This window comes from Sinohyriopsis cumingii, chromosome 1 (assembly GCF_028554795.1).
Source record: "Sinohyriopsis cumingii isolate HCF-2022 chromosome 1, ASM2855479v2, whole genome shotgun sequence".
Taxonomy (NCBI): domain Eukaryota; kingdom Metazoa; phylum Mollusca; class Bivalvia; order Unionida; family Unionidae; genus Sinohyriopsis; species Sinohyriopsis cumingii.
Genome location: NC_142961.1, coordinates 51,295,409 through 51,322,164, shown reverse-complemented (window position 1 = coordinate 51,322,164; position 26,756 = coordinate 51,295,409). Strand labels below are relative to the sequence as shown.

The following is a 26,756-nucleotide window of genomic DNA, read 5'->3' as shown; positions in this document are numbered from 1 at the left end:
TGGGTAGGAATCGGCATTGTAGATAAATATATTATGTCAGCTATGTGTTCATTTGCTTTTAACATCTTTTATATAAATGCTGTTTTTTCCAAACAAAAAAATTCCTACATCGAAAGGACCAGGTGAAATGAGGGTCGATTTTGGCCCCCAATCAGATTCCTATGAAATTCACATAGATAAAAGACCAGCCTTTAACTAGCAACAACTGAATGTTGCAAATGTGCCAAATAAAGTAATTTTGTAGAAATTTCATGTCAAAACTAATAACATTAATTGTATTTTAAATTTCTTCTCACCTTTTGTGTCTTGTAGACAACACGCAGTGAGTTTGATGACAGTGAGTATCAAGTGAGGCGCAGATACAATGATTTCCTGTGGCTCAGACAGAAACTTGAGGAAACCTATCCAACTCACCTGGTGCCAGTAAGACAACCAAGAGTTATTTCCCTTGTTACTCTCTTTGGTGGCGCTATACAGTTTCGCATTTTGCATAGGGTTAGGAATTTAAAGAAAAAGAATGTCCCCGGCTTTCCTCACTGGTTATACTGGCTATTTAAAAAAGACCTTGTATATCTTAGGTATAATGCAAAGAACCTTTAATTCCCTTTATTTTGGTGTATGATTAATGGGTGTACTATGGGTTATAGAGTATACAGCTTGGCCTTACTTCAAATATGCACCTTTCAAAAAAGTGCTAGCTCTACTTGGTCATTTTCACTTCCTGAACTTCAGAGGTCAATTGTATAAAAAAGAGCCGATAACTTTTTTTACATTTTATATATTTGGTAATTCATTCATTGCACTTTCAGAAGCTGGTATTGTCTAGTCTGGCAAAATTCATTTTCCCTATTTTAATAGCTGCTATGTATAGTGTACTTTAGACTAATTCAGACTGATTTTTTAACACAAGGGAGCAGTCATTTTAGTTAGCAGTGTGCTTAAATCATGTAAAATTTCCAAAAGTACAATATCCAAAAGAAATATCATCCACATTACATTAATGTAGCATAGAGGTATGCAAACGTTCTCTCCACTGTGCATGTTTTAAATGCGAACTACTTCACCTTACATACGTCACTCTCTCAAAAGTACATATTATCTGGTGAGCGCCACCATAAAGAAGATGTAGGTATTATTTTTTTATGATTTAATTATGTTTATATGGCTGAAACATTTAAGTCGCAAGCATCAAAACAATCCTTATGAATAATTCTCCTGCCTTTTTCCCCACAGAACAGTATTTATGAGTGTCAGAGTCTCTAACAAGTCCAGCCTACCCCCCCCCATGATAAAAGTGAGCTATTTTAAGAATGCACATTACATTTTGTAAACATAGCAACCAATGTTATGCTGAATGATAGGAGCATGAAACTAGCCAGAATTATTTCTGAGATATCAACAATGAATTTTACAATTAGAAAAGGGAGGTAACTCATCAGCTTCATAAAGGTCAAAGGTCAAAGTGTAAAATATTTGCCCATTGTTTAATATGGAAGAAGCGAATTCACTTTCTCATCATTTATTTTTTTATTTCATTGCAAATAAATGAAAAGAAACATTTTCACCATATATTTCTGTCACTTATTGCAACAGTTTTAAATTCAAGTTGACTCTATTCCTATATTCTAAGTCTTCTAATTTCCCCATAATTAAGGTCACTACTCACACAAACATACCTCATGGCAAATTATGTAAGCAAGAGAAAAACGATCATAATTAGCTTATTTTCATGCTTAAATGCAATATGAATGTACCATTTTATTCAGAACATCATACATAATTATATGAAAATAAAAAAAAATAATTGCAAACATTTTTTTATTTTCTTTAAGGTGGCGCTATACAGTTTCGCATTTTGCATAGGGTTAGGAATTTAAAGAAAAAGAATGTCCCCGGCTTTCCTCACTGGTTATACTGGCTATTTAAAAAAGACCTTGTATATCTTAGGTATAATGCAAAGAACCTTTAATTCCCTTTATTTTGGTGTATGATTGATGGGTGTACTATGGGTTATAGAGTATACAGCTTGGCCTTACTTCAAATATGCACCTTTCAAAAAAGTGCTAGCTCTACTTGGTCATTTTCACTTCCTGAACTTCAGAGGTCAATTGTATAAAAAAGAGCCGATAACTTTTTTTACATTTTATATATTTGGTAATTCATTCATTGCACTTTCAGAAGCTGGTATTGTCTAGTCTGGCAAAATTCATTTTCCCTATTTTAATAGCTGCTATGTATAGTGTACTTTAGACTAATTCAGACTGATTTTTTAACACAAGGGAGCAGTCATTTTAGTTAGCAGTGTGCTTAAATCATGTAAAATTTCCAAAAGTACAATATCCAAAAGAAATATCATCCACATTACATTAATGTAGCATAGAGGTATGCAAACGTTCTCTCCACTGTGCATGTTTTAAATGCGAACTACTTCACCTTACATACGTCACTCTCTCAAAAGTACATATTATCTGGTGAGCGCCACCTTTGTATTTCATCTCTCCACATCCATTGAAAAAGATCTAACCTTAATCCATGTTGTTCAAATACTTTATGTCATTGGACCAGTATTCATGGTATTGTAACCAGTTTGGGTCAGCTTTTATGTTCTCATATCACAGAATATTTCAATATCTAGCCCTGCTAAACACCTCAAATTTTCTTCTTCAGATTTAGATTTTTTAATATCTTTAACATTACTTTAATATTCAGTTAATGCAATTTGTAGTAAAGACACTATTAATGACAGTGTCGTCCTTAAATTGATTCCTTCAGTAATAGTCCATGTTTAATATCAGAAGAAAACTTGATGATTCAGAAGGTATGGGGAATGCTTGAACTTTTATTTAAGTATTAAAATATTGCTTTAGGTGTAATTCTAATGCCTTTATGTTTCATATTTTTTTTTATCAAATTAGTATTTTACCCCCAAATTGGATATTTTGGGTTAAGAAATGTAGAATCTATATTTATGGCTAATTTCTTAAGCATTTAGTGCAGCGGGGACTTGATATTGTCTTGCCTCTGAACACATATTGTCTTGCCTCTGAACACATGTTAGAATTGACCATTGATTATGGAGTATAAATATGGATTTTGTGGCTTCAAAAAGCCATGATTTTACAAAACCAACATAACATGATCCACCTTTGAAGAAAGTACAAGCCATTCCCATATCAGAGATATTTAAAAAAATTGAAGATTAGATAATTGTAGCAAAATGACCAATTATTTCCAGAAATATTAATGAAAAAGATGGGTAGAAAGATAGATAAAATAGGAGGCCTTGAAGGTAAGTAGGTCTGTGTATGCATAGATAAGATAGAATCATTCTGTCACAGTGATTTTGCCATGTTTAGTACACACAAACATGTTAAGCAACAGGTTTTAAAAAAATGGCACATGACTATGGTTAATGAAAAGTTAGAATTAATTTCAGCTCCTACAAGATTAAACCAGAATTTTTCTCATCTTCCATTAGTGTAAATCTGTTGTGGACAATGCCAGTAATTCTCCAATGATCTTTAAAATATTTTGTACTAAAATACTGAGCCAGATGTTTTTTTTCTTTCTCAGCAGTCATATGTACATAAATCTCTTTCATTGTAAAGCATAAACTTCTTTCATTTTCACCTGCACACTGCTTTTGCAGTTGTATCGCATGAAATACACATCATTAAATTTTAGAATTTCTGTTTTAAGGAATTTTACAATTTCTGAATTAATTAGTGACTTGCATGGACTTCAGCCATCAAATTCACACTTAAAAACAAACAGGTTTTTCAGTACTTGGTAATTTTGATAGTTTGATTGATAGCAAAATAGGTAGGCACATATTTTGGTTTGCTTTTTGAAGTTTTATGGTACAGAAACACAAGCAGGTTATTTAGTACTAAGGCAGTTGGAATAATATGCCTTGCCTAAGGGCACTCTATGGTAGCCGACCTGGGCAGATCAAGTGCTAGGATTTGAACCTGCACCTTTTTGGTCATGAGTTCTGCATGGTATCCATTTCACTACTGCAGCTTCTGCCTCCATTAGTCATCTTTTTCAAGATACTGAAGGGTGCATAGGGATTATTGTGCAATCCTAAATCCCCAGGGAGGGAATGATGAATGTATATATAAAATTTAAGTTGAATATGATAGTAAACAGTAGTATTCTTAGTATCCCACCTCATACATATGTAATGATAAAAGCACCCAAATACTGTGAATTTGTTAATTCTGTGGTTTCAGGAACATTTTTATTGGTAACTTAATTTGTGGATTGGAAAGGGGATTAGACTGTTTCCATAGAATGATCATTGCTCATTGAGTCATTAAAATTCTTTATTGCCAGCAATCATGAAATCAACAAAAATTGGTACTGCAGCAAACATTTTATTTACAGCATATAAATAGTCATAAATAGTTAGATAATATCATTAATGTGTAAATATTGGTGAACAATTGTATTTTTGGGGTTTCTTCCACTTTATGCAATAAATAATGAATCACAGTTAAGACAACAGATATTTTCTTATAATTTTTTTAATATTCAAAATGTTTGCCTTCTTTAGCCTTTGCCAGAAAAGCATACTTTGAGGCGACTTGATAGATTCAGCCCAGAGTTCTTACGAGTCAGACAAGCAGCACTGCAGAAGTTCCTGATTAGACTTGCAGATCATCCAGTTCTCTCATTCAACAAAGATCTGCAGATTTTCTTGACAGCCAAAGCATGGGTGAGTTCTGGATCAGGTTTAAAGTTTAAACTTCATTTATTATTCCCATAGCTTTTCAAGGAAATGCTTAGATGATGTGATCTTGCCTATGCAGATATGTGTGTGTGTTAGCACGTGTGTGTGCCTTAATAATGTCTTCTCTGCTCAAGATGGACTGCAAACTCTCTGATATCATTGGGTCTTGCCTCAAGATGTGCTAAGTAGTTTTAAAATTTTGAACCATACCAAGGGATGGGGTTGGTATTTATATATAATGCAAATAATGCCATTTATGTTCACTGTAAAATTCATGGCAATTTTACCAGTTCAGTCAAAGTTTCCACTTTTTCACGGGTGGTAAAGGACACAGAAAGAATTATGTAAAATTTGAAAGAAAGAAAATGATTGGCATTCATTGAATAGTGTGTACTTATAAATCTCCGGAATATTCTAAAAGCAATTTGAATGATAGAAAGCTGTGTGTAAGGAAAACGAGAGAGAGTGCACTTCAGTAAAGAGGATCTTTTCCTATCTTCGTCACTTTTTTCTCCACACATCAGGAATTTCAAGCACACAAGAAGCAAGGTACTGGACTGATCAGTCGGGTCAGTGATTCAATTCACAACATAGGATCTTCCTACATGTTGAAAAATCGCAATCCAGACTTCGCCATTATGCAGGAGTACATTCTAACATTTGGAGAAAAATTAGCTGTGATGGACAGAATTACTCAGAGGATTGTGAAGGAGCAAACAGGTAATTATATTTACCAAACTATGCACAGCACATTTTAAGTGCATTGCTAGGGTAGAACCATGCTGAGTACAGCTAATTAACATGCTTGTAATAATGTAATCAGTTTTATTACACTCACCAAATTAGGGTACATGGCTCATCATTCCGTATTTGTCCAAGTGTAATGTGTTTCCAAATGTAAACTGTGTTACCAAGTTCTGACCTTCCATGATGTGCATGTAGATCTTGGTCCATACTGTACATTTGAAATGATGAATGAAACAAATATATGTAGCATATATTCTGATGTGCTGTCACATTCATACATAGTTAAAGACTGGACACAATTTGTGGCTTACATTGTGCATCTGACACAGTCTCGAAAGGTCAAAAAGCTAATAACAGCTCTACCAGCTTGTTAGTGTTACTGTCTAACTTGGAACACTTGCTGTTCTAAATATAGCATTGTTTAGTAGGGCTTAAATCAGTGACAGAAAAATTATCAATACACATGGTGCTTCCTGTATGTTTTTTGAGTTGGCTTACAGAAAAGAAGTTGAACCACATCTAACATGTTCCTTCTCACCAGTTTCTAGTCTGTTTTGGAGTTAATGAGACCTGGATATCCAATTCCCCCATATATATATATATATATATATATATATATATGAAGTTTCTCAAAACAAATCTTATAGCTCTTATGATGCTTGCAATGGTAATGATTTTCTTTGGTTTTAAAATGAAGCCATCAGAACAAATGCAAGTAGTACTTTTAATTTTGTCGAAAGAATTTGCTTTATATTAACCATGTGTACCCAAAATTATGCATTCAAGTGATGGGCTACTGTATATCACCATGAATAATTTGATTGATTGATTGATTGATAATGAAGGTCAAGGTAATTTACAAATGTTACTATTTCCAGAGTATCTGTCTTTGCTAATGGACTGGGGGCCAATCTACACCTTATGGTCCAGTTCTGAAGACACGTTGACTCCAGCTCTTCTAGCTATGTCGAAGGCTGTAGATCACTGGTGTCAGGCACTCAAAGAGCTTGTGAGTACATCGTCTTGAATTTTACCCTTGTTTAGGTACTTCTCTCTTGCCATAATGGTAGATAAGGTTGTGTGTGAAATGTTATTAGTCACACTCCTCTAACAGGATGAAAATGGTATTAATTACATCATGCGCCTTAGAAGTTCCTTTCCCTGCACTCCCAAATGAAAGTAATGCCTTTGAGATTCAACTTTTGTCTCAGTACGGAGAGCAAAATGTTGAGAAAGTTTGGTTTGTGGTGGATAGAAAATATAAACTTACCATGTTTGTGAGTAAAATAGGAAATTCCAGCTTGACAGGTGTAAAGTTTGTGCCAGGGAATTGGCATGTGTTATGTTTAATATTTAATTTATATTATTTATTGGCTTTTCTTAATGATATACAGTATTTACATTTGTACTGTGTACCTGACCAGGAGCATGTGTTTTGTAAACAATATAATACATAGCTAATATTTCTCTGTGAATATAGATATATATTAGGATCATTATCAGTGAAGGTCAACATGTTTATCTTAATCTGAGTACTGGACATTGGGGTTCCCGCATGGAAAAAATCTGGTGTACCTGATGTTTGCCATGTTCTTTATTATAATTTCAATAATAGACGTTATCTTGTTGACAACTTAGAATGTTCTAGACTCTCATCCTGGACCTATTTTTCTGTCATAGCTTTTTTATATAATGTTGTTTGCTTGAGAAATTACTAATTCTTGCCTTAGCATCTTTGTGTAGAATTAGTCTTATTGTTGGTGTTGTGTTCAGTTTTTCTTTGAGCGGAATTATTTATTCTAATTATTCACTAGAAATACAAAGTGCTTGTCATTAATATTCATGGATTAGAACATTAATTTGGAAATATAATGAATTCAGACAATAACATATTTGGACTATGTTATTATAATACATTGAAGGACTTAGCACATCATCACACACCAGGTCATTGGCACATTACTAAGTTGAAGATTACAAGCACATCAACACAGTCAATATTGGAGCTTATTTGGACTTCCACTGGAATTAAATTGGAACTTTATACATATGGACTTGTGATAAACTTTTTACGAATGTTCAGGGTTTAATTTACAACACTGTAAGTTCTTTTTAAATTTTCACTTGTATTCTAGGGAAATAAATTATTTGTTGAATTTTATGAAACTTGTTGCTTTTTGCTCTTTTCTATTACTTAGTTTAAGACCATAGAGTTGTAACACGTGACTCATTTCCTCAGGGTGGATTTTTCTATCCTGCCCATGCTCATGCAGATGATTCTATTAGTCTTTCTCTGTTTCGGTTAGTGTTTTTCAGTTGAAAAGGGTCTACATTTAGGTGTGGTAGCTGTGTAATAATGACAAGTAAAAATGAGTTTGAATGAGTAGTTCTTGATCTTAACCAGTCAATTAAAGTATCCAGAATATATATTTTAGCATCCTGTAACAATTACTAAATCTTTTATTTTACAGATTATTGATGACTTCATTTTCATTCTGAATAAATAAATAAGTTAAGCCATAATAGGTCAAAACAGGGTATTACAGTCCCTGTCTGAAAGGCTCTTAAGTTGTTAAGCCATTTTATCACATAGTCAGTAGAATTTTCCTATAGTTTGTGCAGTTTCATATTTTCGATATTATAACATGTGAAAATATCACTTTATGTGATTCTGATTGGTCCAAATAAGCCCAAGAAATATTGTTCAGAATTCTCTTTACTGATTGGCTGCAATTGCGGGAAAACTTTTTTAACCTCGCCTTCTGGAATTTTTTGTGTTCAATGAACATTTTAGGCCACCATTTTTCGAACTGACTTGCAAAAGAAAATTGGGAAAAAATGGTCTGGTCTGTTTCATTGTGGCTAATTTACCCACACAGGGGTTTGTTATGTCATGTATAGCATATCATAGCATGAAAAATGGCTAAAAAAACCACAAGAAAAAAACAATAACAACAAGAAGCAAAACTATGGACATTGCTTGTGTGGGGTGGGGGTTGAGGAAGGCGGTATATCTGTAGCATGGAATCCACCCTATATGCAAGCATGGTTTAAATGTTAACTTACAGAAGTAAATAAACTCACCTCTGTTCACAGAAGAATGTGGACATGAATCGGTCTCCAGACTGACAGAAGTTTATCCAACCACTGCATATTTACATGGTAAATATGTGATGCAAATTCCAACTCAAAATGAAATTTGTTTATGTATTCTGTAGTCTGCTGTTCCAAGTCAAATACTGCAAATATCTGGTCACAAATACATTACAGTAAATATGGGAATTTCTGCATCCAATAGACCTTCTTTCACATGAATATTGCAACAATGTAATGTTTAGTTGTGAAAGTGACAGGTTAGATTACATAAACATGGATCGTATACTGCAACCTCAGGGGGTACTGCATGAAACAATGCAACATCATGTGCATCAGACATTCTGTGTTGAAAAATGATTTTTTCCATGCAAAATATTCTGTTTATTAGGAAGGACGCTTGTTCTTTTGATTTATAGATTGTAAGAAAAAGTGTAATCTATTTTTAGGCGTTAATGCTAGTTCAGCTTTGTTCGGGACTATTTTTTTATGCACAATAAATGAAAGGTGCAATGTCTCTCTGAATGAACAAAAATATTCATTTTTCTTTCCATCTAAATAACATTCATTGAAGAAGAAAAAACTATGATAAAAGAATCTCTGATGAGTAATATTTGAATATTATGAAACTCATTGAATGATGTCAAGCTTTTGCTTGCCATGGCTTGCAAAAGCTGGACATTATTCAGCTTGTTTCATAAATTCAATATTAAATCATTACCAAGTTGTCATACATTTTCAGCATTACAAAAATTGTTTGTGTCGATGTATTTGGTACAGAAAATTGTTTTCTTACTTGTTCATGTAAAAATAAAATTAATAAAACTATAATTTCTACAGTCAGTGCATGATGTTTGTTTTAGCTGGGTCTTTGCTTGCCCTGCTTTCCAGTGTAAGAACAGAAGAAACTCTTGAGATGTGATGATTCACAACCTATACTTTCATTTGAGCACAATCACATCCAAATCTCCCATCTGTTAAGACTTAGGTCATGTGGTTATCCACATCTTGTTCAAGTCTTAGATCCAGTTGACTGCATTTTAACTAATGAGTGGTTTTTACAGAAAAATAGCTTTATTTACAGATTTATGAGTCTGCAACAGCATAGACAAATCTTCTGTTACATAATGACCCTGATCTACAGAGTGTACACTGTTTGAAATCATATGCATATGCCTAAATACTATGTATGTACCAGCAAATCTGGGTCATCCCAGTTTACATTGAAGTGCCATATGCCATATGCAGTTGAGGCTTCTTAGTTTGAATATTAGAAGATTGAATAGTTAACTATTATTATATTCTCCATTGAATCAGTCACATGAAGTTTCTAAATGAGCTCTGCAACTTCTCAAATCCTAGACATCCCAGAAAGATTAAAATTTTCTTTCTCATGTATATCAGATAGACAATGGGATGAAACTCTCTCCCATTACCTCCCCTTCCTCCTATCACTTGCTAGGTGACTACCTATCAGCCAGATATTTACCATTGTAAGCTTTTTTATGGTATTATTATCATTGTTCTGTATTGCATCGAGATGTACAAGAAAATCAGTTTTTCTAGAAAGATGTTTTAGTATTGTTCATGAATGTTGTTATGGTTATCAGTATTGTGTGCTTAACGTTTATCCATGATTGAAGAGTGTACTTTAAGATAAAGATCATTTTAAACAGGATTCTTGCATGACTAACATTTGTCCATGATTATAAGTTGTAAACATGTTGACATAACAGTTTAGTTCAGAACATTCTAGAAACAGACTTTATTTACATAGCAAGAGTATGAGGTGAGTATTGTTTACAGTTAGACTAAGTTTTCCATTGGAAATCTTCACATTATATTAATGTTATAGGTCAAGTTAAAGTGTGTAGATATAGAAATAATTCATTCCTATTTTTAAGTTCAGTATATGGAATCCATTTGTTATCAGAGTTTACAGTTGTGTTCCAATATAATTTGAGAGGAATTATTTATGGAACTCATTCATTGCATAGACTAAGTTCTCATTGACTTTGGATTAACAGATTAGTTGGAAATTATTGTGAAATAATCAGAAGACATTCTGGATTGCATCATTTGTGGTACATAAGGACATTCAAGACTATTGTAATTCAGTCAGAACATTCTATTCTTTGATTTGTGATAAGACATTTAGTATGTAACAAGAATTGATGAAGATGGGTCCATGGGTGTAGCCCAGATGACTAACAGACCTATTTCTCTTAGCGTAACCTCTGTACAGGTGTGGGTATAGTAGGGTTCACCTGGATTTTTCTCAGTATGAAAATGTCAGTCATTTCTTTTGTCTGTGGCTTGACATTATGTGTTATGTGACCATCACTTGTGCTGCCTTCATGTTAGAGGTCCTTAGTATAGGGTTTGAGCTATTTATCCCTATTTAATATAAATTCTATTTCTCCAATCACATTACTGTTACACCCTCCAGCATCTCTGCAAACATGACCATCCTCATTGATGTATTGCTGAGCTTTAAGCAGCAAGCATCTGGCTGATGGGTCCAATTGGCAAGAGGTAGGGTAATAGTTGATAATTTCTTCAATTTGTCTTTATTATATAAATGTGGAAAACTATATTTTAATCTCTCCAGGACAGGTTGGATGCAGGAGGTAGTGGAACTTGCTTCTTAAAGTTTATGTGAATGAGTAAGTGGGTAAATATTCTCAAAGAAACATTATTCACTGAAAACTTTACTTTCCAGGTGGATGGCACAGAGGACAATTTTGCCCAACCTTTAAAAGAATACACCTTATATACAGATGCAATAAAGGTACCTTTTTTTCCTTTGCTTCATCATGTCAGTTTTTTTAGTGCAAACTTTTTGGTTCAAATGTATCTTTAAAATTGTATGCAAAAGTTATAAGTGATACCAAAGGTGGTCAGTTTTTCACAGTAAAATATGATAGTTGATGTAAATTATTATCCATTTTATACCTAGAGATGGGTGTATGTATGTAGTAATCCTTGTGTCTGACCCTTTGTGTATCCATCCATCCTTCTGTTCTATGCTTGTTTGCACAATTAATCTGAGTGTTTTGATATATTGCCATGAAATTAGTCATGACCTGAAGATGTGCATATTTAAAAAATCCCTTTGCTCCATGCCTGCAGTTTTTGTTAGAGTTGTTGCCCTTTTCGTCTTGTAGCAGTTTATAACACAATCTGATTAGCACAACTAGTTAAACATTTATAACTATATTGATTGTAGACCAGTAGAGCTTATTTAATGGCTTTTTGTCCATTGTCTGTATATCCATTAGTACAAGTTTGTTATTGCTGCTCCTCCTATACTACATGAGGGATTGCTGTGAAACTTTACACACACATGTTCATCCTATTGTCTACATGGTTCTAGATCTGGTAAGGCCACCACCCTGGCCATCTTTTAAATCTGGTACTCCTCTTGAGAGTGTGTGTGTGTGATTTGGATTTTTAACATAGTTTTAACAATTTTTCAGTCCTATCGCTACGATGTCTGAAATGTGGCAGGTTATAGTGATGTCTTGCACTGGGGCATCATGCTGCAGACATGTAGCATGATGTCCCACCCAGTCACATTATCCTAACACCAGGCCTACCAGTTCTAACACTAATCTCTTAAAGCTGAGTGCCTAGCAAGGCAGCTGTTTGTACCATTTAATATATTGGTATGACTTGGCTGGGATTCGAACCCACAACCTCATGAATCTGAGGTGGACACTCTAACCACTAGGCTACTGGAGCAGTTTGGTACTCCTTGTGAAATTATGCTCATGTCAACATGTGGTATACACTAAAAGACTTCTTATAATGTCTAGTCGCCTCCAAAATGAAAATCTTGCTGCTCTACATCCTATATAGCTGTGGCAGGGGCCTTCTTGAAAATCATATTATCTCTACTCTTCTTAAATGGATGTCATATCAGCATGGGGTTTTCACCAAAAGGCTTTTTATGATGTCTAATTGGTTCTGAATGAGAGTGGTGCCAATGTGAGGTCCAATATGACTCCTGCAGTGGCCATCTTAGGAATCTTGTCATAACTACTACTTCTGAATGTAGTCATATTGACATGGTGTTTTTGACCAGAAGGCTTCTTATGGTGTCTAGTTAGTCCTAAATGAAAATTGTATTGATTTAATATCTGATGTGGCTACCACAGTGGCCAGCTTGAAAATATTGTTATCACTCCTTTTACTGAATGAATGCTCATATCAGCATGGGGTTTTCACTGAAAGATTTCTTGTATATTTTTGTTAATCCTAAATTAAAATGGTGCTGATATGACATCCAATATGTGTCCATCTTGAAAATCTTGTTTTTACTACTCTTAAATGAAAAGTGATTTTGACATGGAGTTTTCTTCAGAAGAGTTCTTTGGTGTTTAGTTGGTCCTTAAAGAAAATGACTAACCCTCAGTATGGCAAACATGGTGGCTATCTTGGAAATATTGTAATCTCTACTCTTTCCATGTGGGTGGCTATATAAACAATGGGTTTTTACCAATAGACTTCTTATGATATTTAGTTGGTCCTAAATAAAAATGGTTCCATTGTATATCCACTACTGTCTTGAAAAATGTTGTTGTTACTACTGCCCTTGAATGAGTGATCATTATGACTTGGGGTTTTCACCATAAGATTTTCTAATGTTATCTGCATTGTCCAAAATGAAAATGGTGCCAAGCTGAAGTCCAGTATATGCGCCACAGCAGCTGATTTGAAAATCTTGTTATTGCTGAAGAATATTAGAGATTGTTTCAGCACTCATCAATTAAAAGAGAGAAATGGTCTTATCTTGGAGATGTAAAAATACTTTTTGGACAATAGAGCATAAGTCTTTTAGAGAGACTCTAGTTTGATAAATGGCCATGAAACTTTGTAAATATTATGTTCATCACCTGAAAAATGCACATATTGTGAAATCACATTGCTCTCACAATTATTTTGGGAGTTATTGCTCTTTTTATCTTTCAGCTTAATGCAGCGTATGACACAGTCTCATTTGTGCAGCTAGTCCCAATGTTTGAGTTCTAAGTAGTCGTAGACCAGGAGATCTTATGGGATGGTCTGTCGTCCATCTGTCCATTTGCATTACTGCTCCTAAAATACATGGAGGCTTGCCATGAAACTTAGGATTTAAAACTTGAGGATGGCCATGAAACTTTAGGGTCCCATATGGCCAACATAACAGCATCTTGAAAATCTTGTCATTGCTAATCCTGAGCAGAAAGTAATATTGGCATGGTTTTTCACCAGAAGATTTCTTATGCTGTCTAGTTGGTCTTATATAAAAATGGTGGTGCATGCATGTCTAATATGGGCACCACCATGGTCTTCTTGAAGACTTGGTTATTGCTACTTCTTCTGATTGGAATGGTTGTGTCATCGTGTTTTTTTTACTGGACAACCTATTATGATATGAATGTTCACTTATTCCTAAGTGAAAATGAAAGCACTCAAACATCCAATATCTCTGCCAAAGTGGACATTTTGAAAACCTTGTGAACACAACTTGTCCTAAATGAAAAGTCTTAAGGGGAAGAAATGGTCTTATCTTTAATTCATGTCAATTCTTTCTGGCCAGTAGATCATGAGTACCCTTTGACAGACTCTTGTTCTACTATTGGTACTGACCCACCCCAAAAAACAATGGCCTGCCTTAATAACATAAAGACAGTTCTGTGATCTTTGGTTAAAAGGGTTATAAAAAATATTCAAATGGAAATGTCGATTACATTGATTGCATTTTTTGTCTCACATGATAAAATATAGTAGTCACTTTTCTAGCCAGCATCATCAGCACTGTCAAAAATATTAAAATTTTGCATTGCATTCAAGTAAAATGTTAGGTTAATATAACTTTAACTATAAAGTTTATGCTGTGATATGCTTGGGGTTCACCTACTTAAGCAGAGAGCTTCTTGCGTCATGATTGTATCCTGTTGAACAATTTTAAAGCTTTGTGTTTTATTACTTTGGAATGTCACATATCTTGGACATTTGTTGGATTATCTGACACTTTGAGATAATACTACCATAGGTCAAAAGCTTTTGTTCTTATTTTCTGCGAGTTTGAATCTTATTGAAGTTTTGTGTGCAAGTGTAAAATTAGATACTGTGGTTATACCAGTAAGTATATGAATATAGGTAAGACTCCAGATACTGTGGTTATACCAGTAAGTATATGAATATAGGTAAGACTCCAGATACTGTGGTTATACCAGTAAGTATATGAATATAGGTAAGACTCCAGATACTGTGGTTATACCAGTAAGTATATGAATATAGGTAAGACTCCAGATACTGTGGTTATACCAGTAAGTATATGAATATAGGTAAGACTCCAGATACTGTGGTTATACAAGTAAGTATATGAATATAGGTAAGACTCCAGATACTGTGGTTATACAAGTAAGTATATGAATATAGGTAAGACTCCAGATACTGTGGTTATACCAGTAAGTATATGAATATAGGTAAGACTCCAGATACTGTGGTTATACCAGTAGGTATATGAATATAGGTAAGACTCCAGATACTGTGGTTATACCAGTAGGTATATGAATATAGGTAAGACTCCAGATAGTGTGGTTATACCAGTAAGTATATGAATATAGGTAAGACTCCAGATACTGTGGTTATACCAGTAAGTATATGAATATAGGTAAGACTCAGATACTGTGGTTATACCAGTAAGTATATGAATATAGGTAAGACTCCAGATACTGTGGTTATACCAATAAGTATATGAATATAGGTAAGACTCCATGTCTTCAAAACACTAATATTTAATACATATAGTATCTAGGAGACATTATTTATATATTCTCCACACCAGAACCATACTTTTTTATATATATTTCTATGAAATACATTGCTTATCATTTTCACTATCCATTAATGACTGTCCATCAGATCACAAGTTTGGGTTATTTATATTGGCTTCATGCACTTCATAGTTCAAACTCCAGTACTTCCATACCAAACATAAACTAATTACAAGTCAGACATTTCTGATGCCGAAAGTTTTAAAGTGAAAGTTCTAAGAAGAAGAGTCCTTCTTTCTTTTGGGTCAGAAGTTGTCACAAACTTACACCACTGTTGGCAAATAAAGGCACACTTGAATTAAAGCAACAATATCTTGAGTTTTGTGTAGTTTAGTTTGCTCTGTATGGACACAAACAAACCTTGTGACATAACAAACCATTTGGAGATCTCCTGATGTTTTCATATTATTTTGCATTTTACTTCAGAAATAAGGCAGTGCCAAACATCTTGTAGATAGCTGTATTTTCAAAAGTAAGAACAAAAATATTTCCTTAAGGTTGTGTATTTCTGAAATTAATTAAAATTTTCAACTGTTATTAAGTTAATTTCTATCAAATATAGAATGAAAATGATAATATATTTTCCCTTTAAGGTTTTTTTTTAAAACTTTTATTTCTATAACCTTTTCACTTCATGTTTGGAGTATCCATAATACTCTTTTCTGCATGAACAGCTACATACATGTTCCACCAGTTATACTGGCTGCCATGTATAGCCTATCTTGTGCTGAAAAATGGCTTTAAACCCTACAACAACAACAACAACAACAACAACAACAACTACATACATGTATGCAGTATTGAGCTGATGCACAGATCAGACAAGTCTTCAAAGTGAACATAGAGGGATTCCCATCTTATACATAGTTACCTGTGTGTTTTATGGTCAATGGTCACTGGAATCTTTTAATGCCTTTCCCTCATTGGTGCCTGCTTTTTGCATTTATTTCATTTCCATAATGAAAGACAAGACCATCTGGAATGAAGACAAAAATTTTGTCAGTTCTCTTACAGTTGTAAAATCTATAATATATTCTGCAGACATTTTGCAAGATGAGCTAGACAATGGCAAGATAACAGAAGATGCCAAGTCCAAACCAGCATTGCAGGAAGAGATACAGCTTGGATTATTTTCATCTCACCTGTTAATAATGCTCACTGGGGGATTCTCACTGATGCTGTAACAATGACATTGCTGTACTAACTTGTACAGATCGCAATGTAGACTCATGGCTAGCACAGGGATTGCCAATTCACAGAATTTGGCTGAATAGACAACAACAAAATAGCTTTAGCTTCTAGTATGTTTTCACTAGCCAGGCACAACACAGGAATAATTTATTTATACCAGATGATGTGTTTTAACATCATATTTTTTTGTTTGTTTCAACATTCATCCCTCTCCATCAACTTCTAGCAATATGGAATCAAGGCCCACTGTAGCTGCATCCATGCTTACTTCTCTTCTGCCAACAGATACAATTACTGTTATATACAGGGTGTTTGGTATTGGAGAAATGTTTGATGCATTGTGAGAAATCATAGACAACTCTAGGTACAAAGCATGAAGCAATTTAGAATACTGCACCAATACATGAGAATAGGAAATTAGATGAGTCTTGTAAGGTCAGGGATAATGTCAGCTATTCTGGTGGCAAGATTTTCCTATCTGATCCATTACTTTACAAGCCAGCTTGTGTTTTCCTTTGAAAGCCATCCAGGTTGTGGTACACTTGAGGAATTATATACCTTATCTGAAGATACAGTGCTCCTAATGTCCCATGCATCATACCTTAATTCTTTAACTAAGAGAGAAAATTAAAAAATCATGTTTGCCATGGACAACAGGGATCTTTGTAAGAAGTCCGTAAATATTACTGACAAACTTTTGGGCTCAGATTTAATTAAATCTTTAAAGATTTAAGTGAAGCCTGTAGAGCTAGCAACAGAATGATCAAATCAAAGTTCTCATTCTACTTTTGCACGAACTCTCTAAACAGTTCCTTTTATGCAGGTAACTCCTTAAGCACATGTAACAACAAAATTGGCAGTCAGAAAGGTACAGTTGGTTTCAGGCCACCCAGAAACACACAAAAGCATATGTTGAAACATTTTGAATCTTATTCAGAGATGGAAAATTAAATGTATCAATGACAGTATCAGAAACAGCCTCAGACAAAAGAGAAACAAGAAATTATTCAGACAGAAATAAACTCTTTGCTGCAGAAGGAAGCATTTTTTCCAGTTGTTTACTTTAGCATAACCTTAGCCAAAGATCATTGCAAATACCTCTGCTTCATTTGGAACAATCGGCAATTTCAGCTTCAGTGTCTACTTTTGGCTTAAAATGAGCACAGAGTACAGCAATAGTAATAGCATACCATTAAGCCAGAGGGCATCAGGGTCTCATTTTTATAGACAACTCTCGGTGGATTGCAAGGACCTACCATTTAATTGCCAATAATAGTCAAGAGGTTGCAACTCTTTTGGAATTCAGTGTTACTGATAAATGTCGAGAAATCCTCACTGATATCATCTCAGAAAAAAGTATTTCTGGGTTATCAAATATAAAATTAGTAAAAAATGTTCATCTCTTTTCTGAGAGGGCTATCATTTCTTATAGGAAAGTCAGAATCTTCTTGGTTATCAAGTCTCCCACAATACATGAAATTGCAATTTGCTAATGGATGAATGTTGATGCAAGGCAACAAAACAATCTGATGTTACAGTGCCTCTTCAATCATCAATAAATTATTTCTGTAGTGCAAGCTGGTGAAGTCAGACTAGAAGCTATAACTATAATGTTGTTTATTTAACCACATCCTGTGAATTAGCAATCCCTGTGCTAACTGCAGCAATGGATATGACTAGCCCACAGGTCCAGGATGAATACCATATTTCATGTTTTTTTTGGTACCCTTTAATTTTTCATACACCATCAAGCTATAGAAAATAATAATTACATGTATCATACTTTCTGTATACAAAAATTCAATTTTTTGGGGTCAGATCCTTTTTTTTTATGTACATAAAGGTTCTACTGTGAAGATTTACATTTGCCAAAGTGATCAATATTGCCCTTTTTGTTTGACAACAAAGAATAAGATATTAAAATCATTGTTTTTGTTGCATTTTTATTTGTCTGTTATTTTTATTTAATTTTTTAAGGTTAAAATTGAAGACAGGTTCCCATTTCAAATTGGCTTCAAAAATATACCAAAGTACTATGTAGGTACATCCATTGACGAGGGTATTGTTTTGTTAAGCAAATTATGAATAGTGATTAACTGAGGCATCATATAGTGAAAATAGGAAATTATCAAAATATAACAATCATCATTTATAATCATGCAGAAAGGTCATTGGTATTTCACTACATACTTTTATGGTTTTTATTTGCATCAAGAAGTTCACATTTCAAATGGCTTTGAAAAAATATCAATGTATCATATAAATACACAAAACGACCAATGGGTTGCCTCATTTCCCTACATGCAGCCTCACTAATTTAATCATTTGAGGTGAATCTGGTCTTCTGTCCAGTATTTACTGTAAAAGATTAAGGTAAAGGTGAAGGCATATTTATTTAACATGTATAATACGTCTGCATAGACATGTGTCCATGTGACAGTGATCTCATAATTGCAACAAGAATGATTTATTTGTTCAGGTTTTCATTGCCAATAGAATATAATAGTGACCTTGTAATATTTACATAAGCAATAACACAATCATCATGTAACTGAACAATCAAGATTACAATCACTGTTTAACCCTTTTTTCTGCCCTCTCTCTCTCTCTCTCTCTCATATGTACATAGACACATTCACTGAAACAAATATTTTAGTTGCAAGTAACATTTCAGACTGATTTGATCTGGATCGTCTTCATAAATTTGCCCACTACAACAAATGCTTTTTTAAAAATACACTTGGCATAGACGTAATTTTACACAGTGAAAAAATTATTGTCCCCCTCAAACACACACACATACATATGCACATTAATTTGTAATGTATTTGAGTCCTTAAAAAAAACTCTAATTTGGTTAAATGCAACATTTGACAAAACAATGTTACGTTTATTTTTTTATATCAGTGCTGTTAGGTTGCCAAGCATCGTGTGTCATATAAACCTTGTTTAGGTGCGAACCCTTTAGTTTTGGTACATAATCAGTGCTCCAAAATATTAATATTTTTTTACAAATAATTTTTTGTACTCTGAACAGAATAATTATTTTTTCATGTACAAAAAAATGCATGAAATACAGTGGACCACATTGTAATGCTTTTCAAGCAAGTACAAATTGCTGGAAGCATAGGCCTTTTAGTGTCTTCCCTTCCCTGCAGTTTACTAGGCCTTTTCCACTATTGCTTATTAGTTCATCTCCACAAAGTAGAGGAGCACTATTGTACTAATCATGGCTTTGGCATCAGCATCAGCATTTGCACAGATAAACTCATGACCATGTAGGTATTTTGCACTCTAGGTACATATTGTTATACCTAGAACCATGAAACCTGGTGAGGAGATGCACCATACTACACCGTAGTCACACAAGTTGGTCACAATGACCTATATTTCATGCTTCATTGATTTTTTTATCCAATCACAAGTACTGTTGATGCTAAAATCATCAAATTAGAAGACTGTGCATCTCTGTTGGTACCACACCTTTGCAAGAAAAGAAAGCCATGGTGACATGTCACATTTTACTGGATTAGGTTAACTGTATGGATTGTTACTTGTGACCATAAAGGTTTTTTTTGCACCTCCTGTATACATATGGTTTCACACCCATATTGCAAAAAGTGGTTGCTCAACTATCTTGACCCAAGTAGTATGAGAGTTGCAGTGGTGGATGCATGGATGCAGAATATACTCTGGAAAACCTATTCCATTTTGAGTTCCATCCTTCATAATCACAACATATTTATTTAAAGATGGGTATGAGGCAGTATTCAGTGACAGACAGATGATTGATTGATGGTCTGTATAAAAGAGTTGCTTTCATATTAACAACAGAGCAGTTGAGTGGAAACCCTATCACCAGTACTGGATTTGCTCACTTGGGAGTGATGGTCTTGGACTTTTGAACAGAACAATCATCTTTCTGCAGTTTACATTATAGATGTGAGCAACTGCTATGAACATTTTCTAAACAGACATTTCTTTGTTTGGACAAAAACAAACACATCTTTCAATGACCATGATTATGTTTTTACCTCAGATTGAGCATACAGGCTGAATTTCTGATAAGGTCAGTCACTTCATTGATGGGGGCCCCAAGTGGCTGAGTGGTCTAAAGCGCTCTCTGTTACGGATCACTGCCATCTCACCTCTGTCTGCATGGGTTCGAGTCTCAGATTCAGCCAATGTGGGTATGTGAGAAAGCTTGCCAGTAGCTTCTCGTGGGTTGGTGGTTCTTTCCGGGGTTTTCCCGGGTTCTTCCTCCACCATTAATACTGGCCGCCATGTATAGCCTATCATGTGTTGAAAAATGGCGTTAAACCCTACAACAACAACAACAACATTTCATTGATAAGTCATTTAACTGTTCATTTTGTTATTTGTATTCAATTTACATTGTGTGTTAGTTAGGTTTTTTTTTTTAAAAAAATCTTCATTACATGCTATTGTAATGTAACATTGTATGTTGGACTCTACCTTGTCCAAAATTGAGTTCATTTCTGCCTCACCTGAAATGGCTTATTTTTATATTATTCTGTGTAAACAACTAATACATAGCTAGATTATTCTTTATGTGTATGGGTTTAATATCAGAATTATTATTAATAGAAGTAAATATCTTTATTTGGATCTAGGTCTAGGTTTTGGAATTTCCTTAGTGTATTTGACTATTTTGTAAACATCATGATCATTCTAGAAGGTTATTTCCATTAGGTAATAAGTTTTTTTAGAAAATGCTAATTGTGCCGTGATGTCAAGTAGAGAACTATATAATCTTGTAACTGAGAGGATTTTTCAGTCGTGCCTTAAGATCTAGTACTTTGAAGTTGTATTATATATTGTGTCCAGTTGGGCTAAATTTTATTTCTTTAAGTTATTGAATTCAAGTGATTATTTTTCTGGAAATACAAAGTGCTGTGATAAAATTCTTGGATAGAGACATTCACTGGAATGAATTCAAACCTGGAATTATATTACTGAGATTCAACAAAAGTCTGTTGACACATCAACACTCTATAAGCTACAACAGAAACCTCATCGCCTTCAGTTTTGGGATTATTCTGGACTTTTACTGAATTTCATTTAGGACTTTAAATTACTAAGACTTGTGTCTGTAGTTCTAGGATTATTTTGGGATTTAATTCGCAATATTGTCAGTTCTTTTTTCTCATTTTCACTTTGCATTCTGGGGGAATAAATTATTTGTTAAATTTTACAAAGCTTGTTGCCTTTCACTCTTTTCTGTTACTTATTTTAAGAGCACAGACTCGTAACAATTTCATACTTGGAACCACACAAGACTGATCTTATTCACTAGAGCTTGATGTTCATTGGCATCTGTTAGTCTCAAGAGACGATGGAACTGCGCCCATCAGAGATGTCCCGGTTGGTGGTTGTGCAGCGTCTGCTGTGGCTAAGTAGTCCATTGTGGGAGTGGCAGTCCCTGCTGCACTTGCTGCACTTGAAGGTTGTGTCAGGTGTTGGTTGAAGCTGCTTCTTCTTCCTCTGCGATCGTCTTTCATCAGCTAGCAAGCGTTGCTTGTCCTCTCCGTCTTTCAGATCAGTGATCAGAGCATGTTGCCAGCCTGATCTGTCTAGAGCGAGCTCTTCCCAGGTGTTGACATCAATATCAAGGGCTTTCATGTCATGCTTACAGACATCCTTGAAGCGGAGATGTGGCCGTCTGATCGACCTTCTGCCAGAGGCGAGTTCCGAATAAAGAATGTCTTTGGGGATCCGTCTGTCAACCAACAGCTGTATAATTATGAGGTCAGGCTTTTATAGATATGGAACCCATCCCACTCAAATTGCTACAGCTTTGGCTGCTTTTGAAAGGGGACTTGTTGTCTTTGACAGCATGAAGGCATCTGATTGGTCACACAGAAGCACTTTTTCCAGGTTCCACAGGGACACACAACCAATTATCAGGTTTGATAGAGGGTTAGCAGTTTTTCCCTTGAAGTTGGCATAGTTAGCTGTTCATTAAATAGAGAGGATGATGGATAATATACAGTTAGACTAGGGTAATACTTACCTGCCAGGGAATTTAGATTATCTGAGTCCTCGCTATATATGAACAGCTGAATCCTACCTTACCATCCTTGTTTCTTGACTGTCCTTTGCCGACACTGATATATATATATATATATATATATATATATATATATATATATATATATATATATATATATATATATATACAGCAATGAATGGGATTGGGGACATTCTTTGTACATCCACACATGCATTAGTTGCTGCATATTCAGCATTTCATTTGTGAGATCTGCCTATGTGGATTCATGTCTTAGCTTGGCCAACAAGGGTATGTGAGAAGGCTTACCAGTTGCTTCCCATGGGTCAGTGATTCTTTCTGGGGTCATCCTGCATTCTTCCTCCACCAAACATGTTGGCTGCCATTGGAATTGCAAAGTGTTCATTGATATTTGGACTAACATGTTACTCTGAAATTATTGTGAATACATTAAGATTATTGGCACATCAGGATGTTCAAGACTATTGGTACATCAAGATATTCAAGACTTGGAATTCATTTGGAACATTATACTTTTGAACTTGTGATAGTACATTTAGGGCTATTTTGGATTTTATTCTCATTACTGTACGTGTTTCTTAAATTTTCACTTTGTAAGTTAGAGAAATAAATTATTTGTTGATTTTACTAAACTTGTTGGTTTCATTTCTTTCTGTTACATAGTTTAAGACGTAAAGTTATAACACTTAGTGACTGCTTAAGGCTGGGAGAAACAATCGTTTGGCTAGGAAACATCTGACTGCTGACCACTGAAGGCAGGTGACGACCATTGTGGACATTATATTTATATAGGAAATTCAGGGGGGGTGTAGTTATAATGGTTATTTTGAACTGTTGAATAAAGGTGACCATTAGGATGGGTTCGACGGTATTTTCAAGTCACATATCTACAACATTAGCTGCAGTTATATGAAACTTTGTAATAATATCACTAGGTTTTAAGTATGTGCAGTGATATACTAGGAGTTTGTCTTTCCTGTCTCCTTTGCATAAGCATCATTGTAAATCGTATTTTAAATTTTGCATTAAAGTTTTTGAAACTTAAAATTCTTGTACATTAGCTGCAGCATTCAACTGAAACTTTAGGATAATTTTACTGTGGTTCTAAATATTATAGACTGATATGCCTGGAGTTGCTTGTCCCACCCATTTAGACTGAAAGATTGTTTCATTGTTAAAGTACTTTTTATAGTTTTTTTGAAAGTCACAAATCTTTGCATTTGTTGTTGCATTCAAATGAAACTGTATAACAAAAGGTCTAAAATTTGTATACTGATATGCAAGGAGTTCCAGTCTTGCCTGTCTCATCTACTTAAGCAGAAAGCATATTTCACCACTGTAAAAAAATGTAAAATGTCAAAGTTTTATATTACATCTTTTGAAAGTCATATATCTTGAACGTCACTTGCTGTGTTCAACTGAAAATGTAGGTTAACATCACTGTAAGTATTGGCGCTGATATGCCCTGAGTTTCTGTCCTGCCTTTCCAGCTTACTTACGCATTATGGTCAGCATTGTTAAAGTTTATGTGAAGATTTGTAAAGCTAAAGGGGTTGAACTGACAAGCATACAGATGCAGGCAAGACTCTAGGTTCTGCAGAACACTTGTTTAATATCCATATTGTTATTTTTTGCAATTATTTCACCTTGCAAAATAATAAAATGCCTTTTTATTGGTTCCCCTAATGTTTGTATACAATTTTTTATATCAGGTTTATCGTTTTTGAAGTTTAGAAAATGAAGTTAAGAAATTTTAATGATTAAGGATGTTTTTTTATGCACAGGCTGTTCTAAAAAGAAGGGATGTAATTCAGGCAGAATATGATATGACCGTAGATGAGCTCAATAAAAAGAAAGATGAAAGAGAACAGGTAACCATTTATTTCGGATTTTTTATTCTTTCCTGAGAGTATTATGGAGTGAAACAATAAATGCATAAAGTTTTAGTTTTATGTTCTGAAACGTTTTCAAGTTCAAGATTATCATCATTCTGTGGTGATTCATGAATATTAGTGTTTGCCAAATGAGACAATAAACTTGTGTTTTTCACGGTTATATTAAATTTGAGCATTTTCATACATTAATCACAATTATATGCTGACAGTAAAACTGAGTATTTGACAGAAAAGTTTCATATAATTCTTATGAAGTTTAAGTTGTATACATTGAGGAGCATGCATATCCAGATGGATCAGAAACAAAATGGCAGTTGGTGGGATAAGGTTTTCCTTATAATTCTTGAATGGAGCTTTAATTATGGATTTTTGTTTATTTTGACATGAAAGGATGTGGAAAAAATTAGTCCAAATCAACAGGGTTTCACTGCATTTTGTACACTTTTCAGTTGAAAATCTCTGATCAGACATATTCCATTGGAGCATTCCTGGGCAAGGATCCAGATGAAGTGAAACAACAAAAACAAGATAAATTAGAGCAACAAATTCAAGAAGTAAGTCATCTTCTGCATTGATGTCATTGTTTTACATGAATATATGAATTTGTTTTTACTGCTTTGTTTAATATTTGCATATTTAGTTTAAAGAATTGGTTTTCTCCAGTTTTGTATCATCGTTGTACGGATGCGGGAGGTTGTGGATTCAAACCCGGGCCGAGTAATGCCAAAGACTTATAAAAATGGTACTAACAACTACCCCGCTAGGTGCTCAGCATTTAGAGGTTAGTGTTATGACTTGTCAGCCTGGTGTTAAAAAATAACTTACAGTATTATATAAACTCCTATAATATTTTCTAAATGTACTATAAACTGCACATTAATCCAGAAGCGATCCAAAAGTATTTCAAATGAAGGTTCTAATGTGCTTATATGCAAGCACAACAGAGAATAACTGTTCTAAATCCAAAATTTTTCAAGATTAATCCAACAAAAGTTGGATGTCACAAATATCTTGAACGTTTCACATAATCTAGCAAAATTATTAAATATCCAAGTCCTTGAATGTTTCATGTAATTTCAACTAAATCAAATAAATATCCAGCAAGGTACTGTTCATTTAGAATAAATGGTTTCAAGCTCTTCAGTTTCAACATTCACAGTATAAACAAATATATTCCTTTCAATGATACTCACAAGACTGAAATATAATGAAAGAATAAAAAAAACCCTGCGCTTTAATTCCATTATATAATCACAGTATGAGCAACAATTCTGAATCTGGAGAAAAAAAATTGCAGGTATTATTCTGTATTGTGAAATATCTAATAGTCATGGAGTGACCTTTTTTAATTATTGATCCAATCAACAACTAAGGAATGCATGATATCTTGAGAGTACAGATGTTCTTCTAGGATCACGTGATATTGACATGACCTCCATTCCACTATTTCATTGGCCTACTTTGACCAAATTAGTTGTTGACATGAACTTTACAGTAGCCTTGATTTATGAATGGAGAAAGTAAACACATGTACTCCAACTGTACAGGCCAGCTTCAGAATTAAAGAATTTTGAAAAATATGTCATTAACCAAAACAGCTTAAATCAAACTATATTATAAAATAATATATGACATAGATATATAAAACAATGAAGCATCAGCCATATAGTTGATAGTGTTTAGAACCTCTCTGTAATACTGACACTTTATTGATATTGTCAGATAGGCTACAAATTGATTTTACGGATGAACACATACACACAGAAACGATCAACACTGAACAAAACAGGGTACCAGACAAAGACCGAAAAATCATGTTCATTACACTTTCAAATATCCTAGACCTACTTTCAGTTACTTATGAAACTTGGTATGTGGGTGCATCGTAACATCATAATCTCAGTGTTTCCAAAATAAAGTCACTGTAATCACATTTTTATGCTTGAGTGACTTCAAGCATTGATTTCTTAAACCAAGATATATATTGAACCCTTTTTCACTTAAACAGTGGAAACTGGAAAAGTAAAACCTATCTTGTGAGACCACTGCTATGAAAGCCTACCTGTCTTGAGAGACCAGGTTCTCCTTGCACAGATTTACTGGTTATATAGTGTTATGACCTGTCATGAGAGACCACCTGTATTGAGAGGCCATTATTTTTTGGCAGAAGGGGTGGTCTTTCAAGACAGGTTCTACTGTATATAGATCAATCTTTG

General features: G+C 34.2%; 1 protein-coding gene across 2 annotated transcripts in view; it reads left to right on the top strand.

The window, feature by feature from the left end:
- Positions 1–26,756, top strand: part of LOC149806860 (sorting nexin-7-like) — a 59,676-nt gene that overhangs the window by 15,286 nt on the left and 17,634 nt on the right. For both annotated transcript variants that reach the window (XR_016421170.1, XM_089958739.1), the window contains exons 3-9: positions 313–423; positions 4,559–4,720; positions 5,260–5,455; positions 6,361–6,491; positions 11,298–11,366; positions 24,430–24,516; positions 24,990–25,094. Coding sequence is in view for 1 of the 2 variants with exons in the window: in XM_089958739.1 (XP_089814865.1) it covers positions 313–423; positions 4,559–4,720; positions 5,260–5,455; positions 6,361–6,491; positions 11,298–11,366; positions 24,430–24,516; positions 24,990–25,094 (861 nt within the window). In the remaining variant the exon portion in view is untranslated. The remainder of the gene's footprint in view (positions 1–312; positions 424–4,558; positions 4,721–5,259; positions 5,456–6,360; positions 6,492–11,297; positions 11,367–24,429; positions 24,517–24,989; positions 25,095–26,756) is intronic.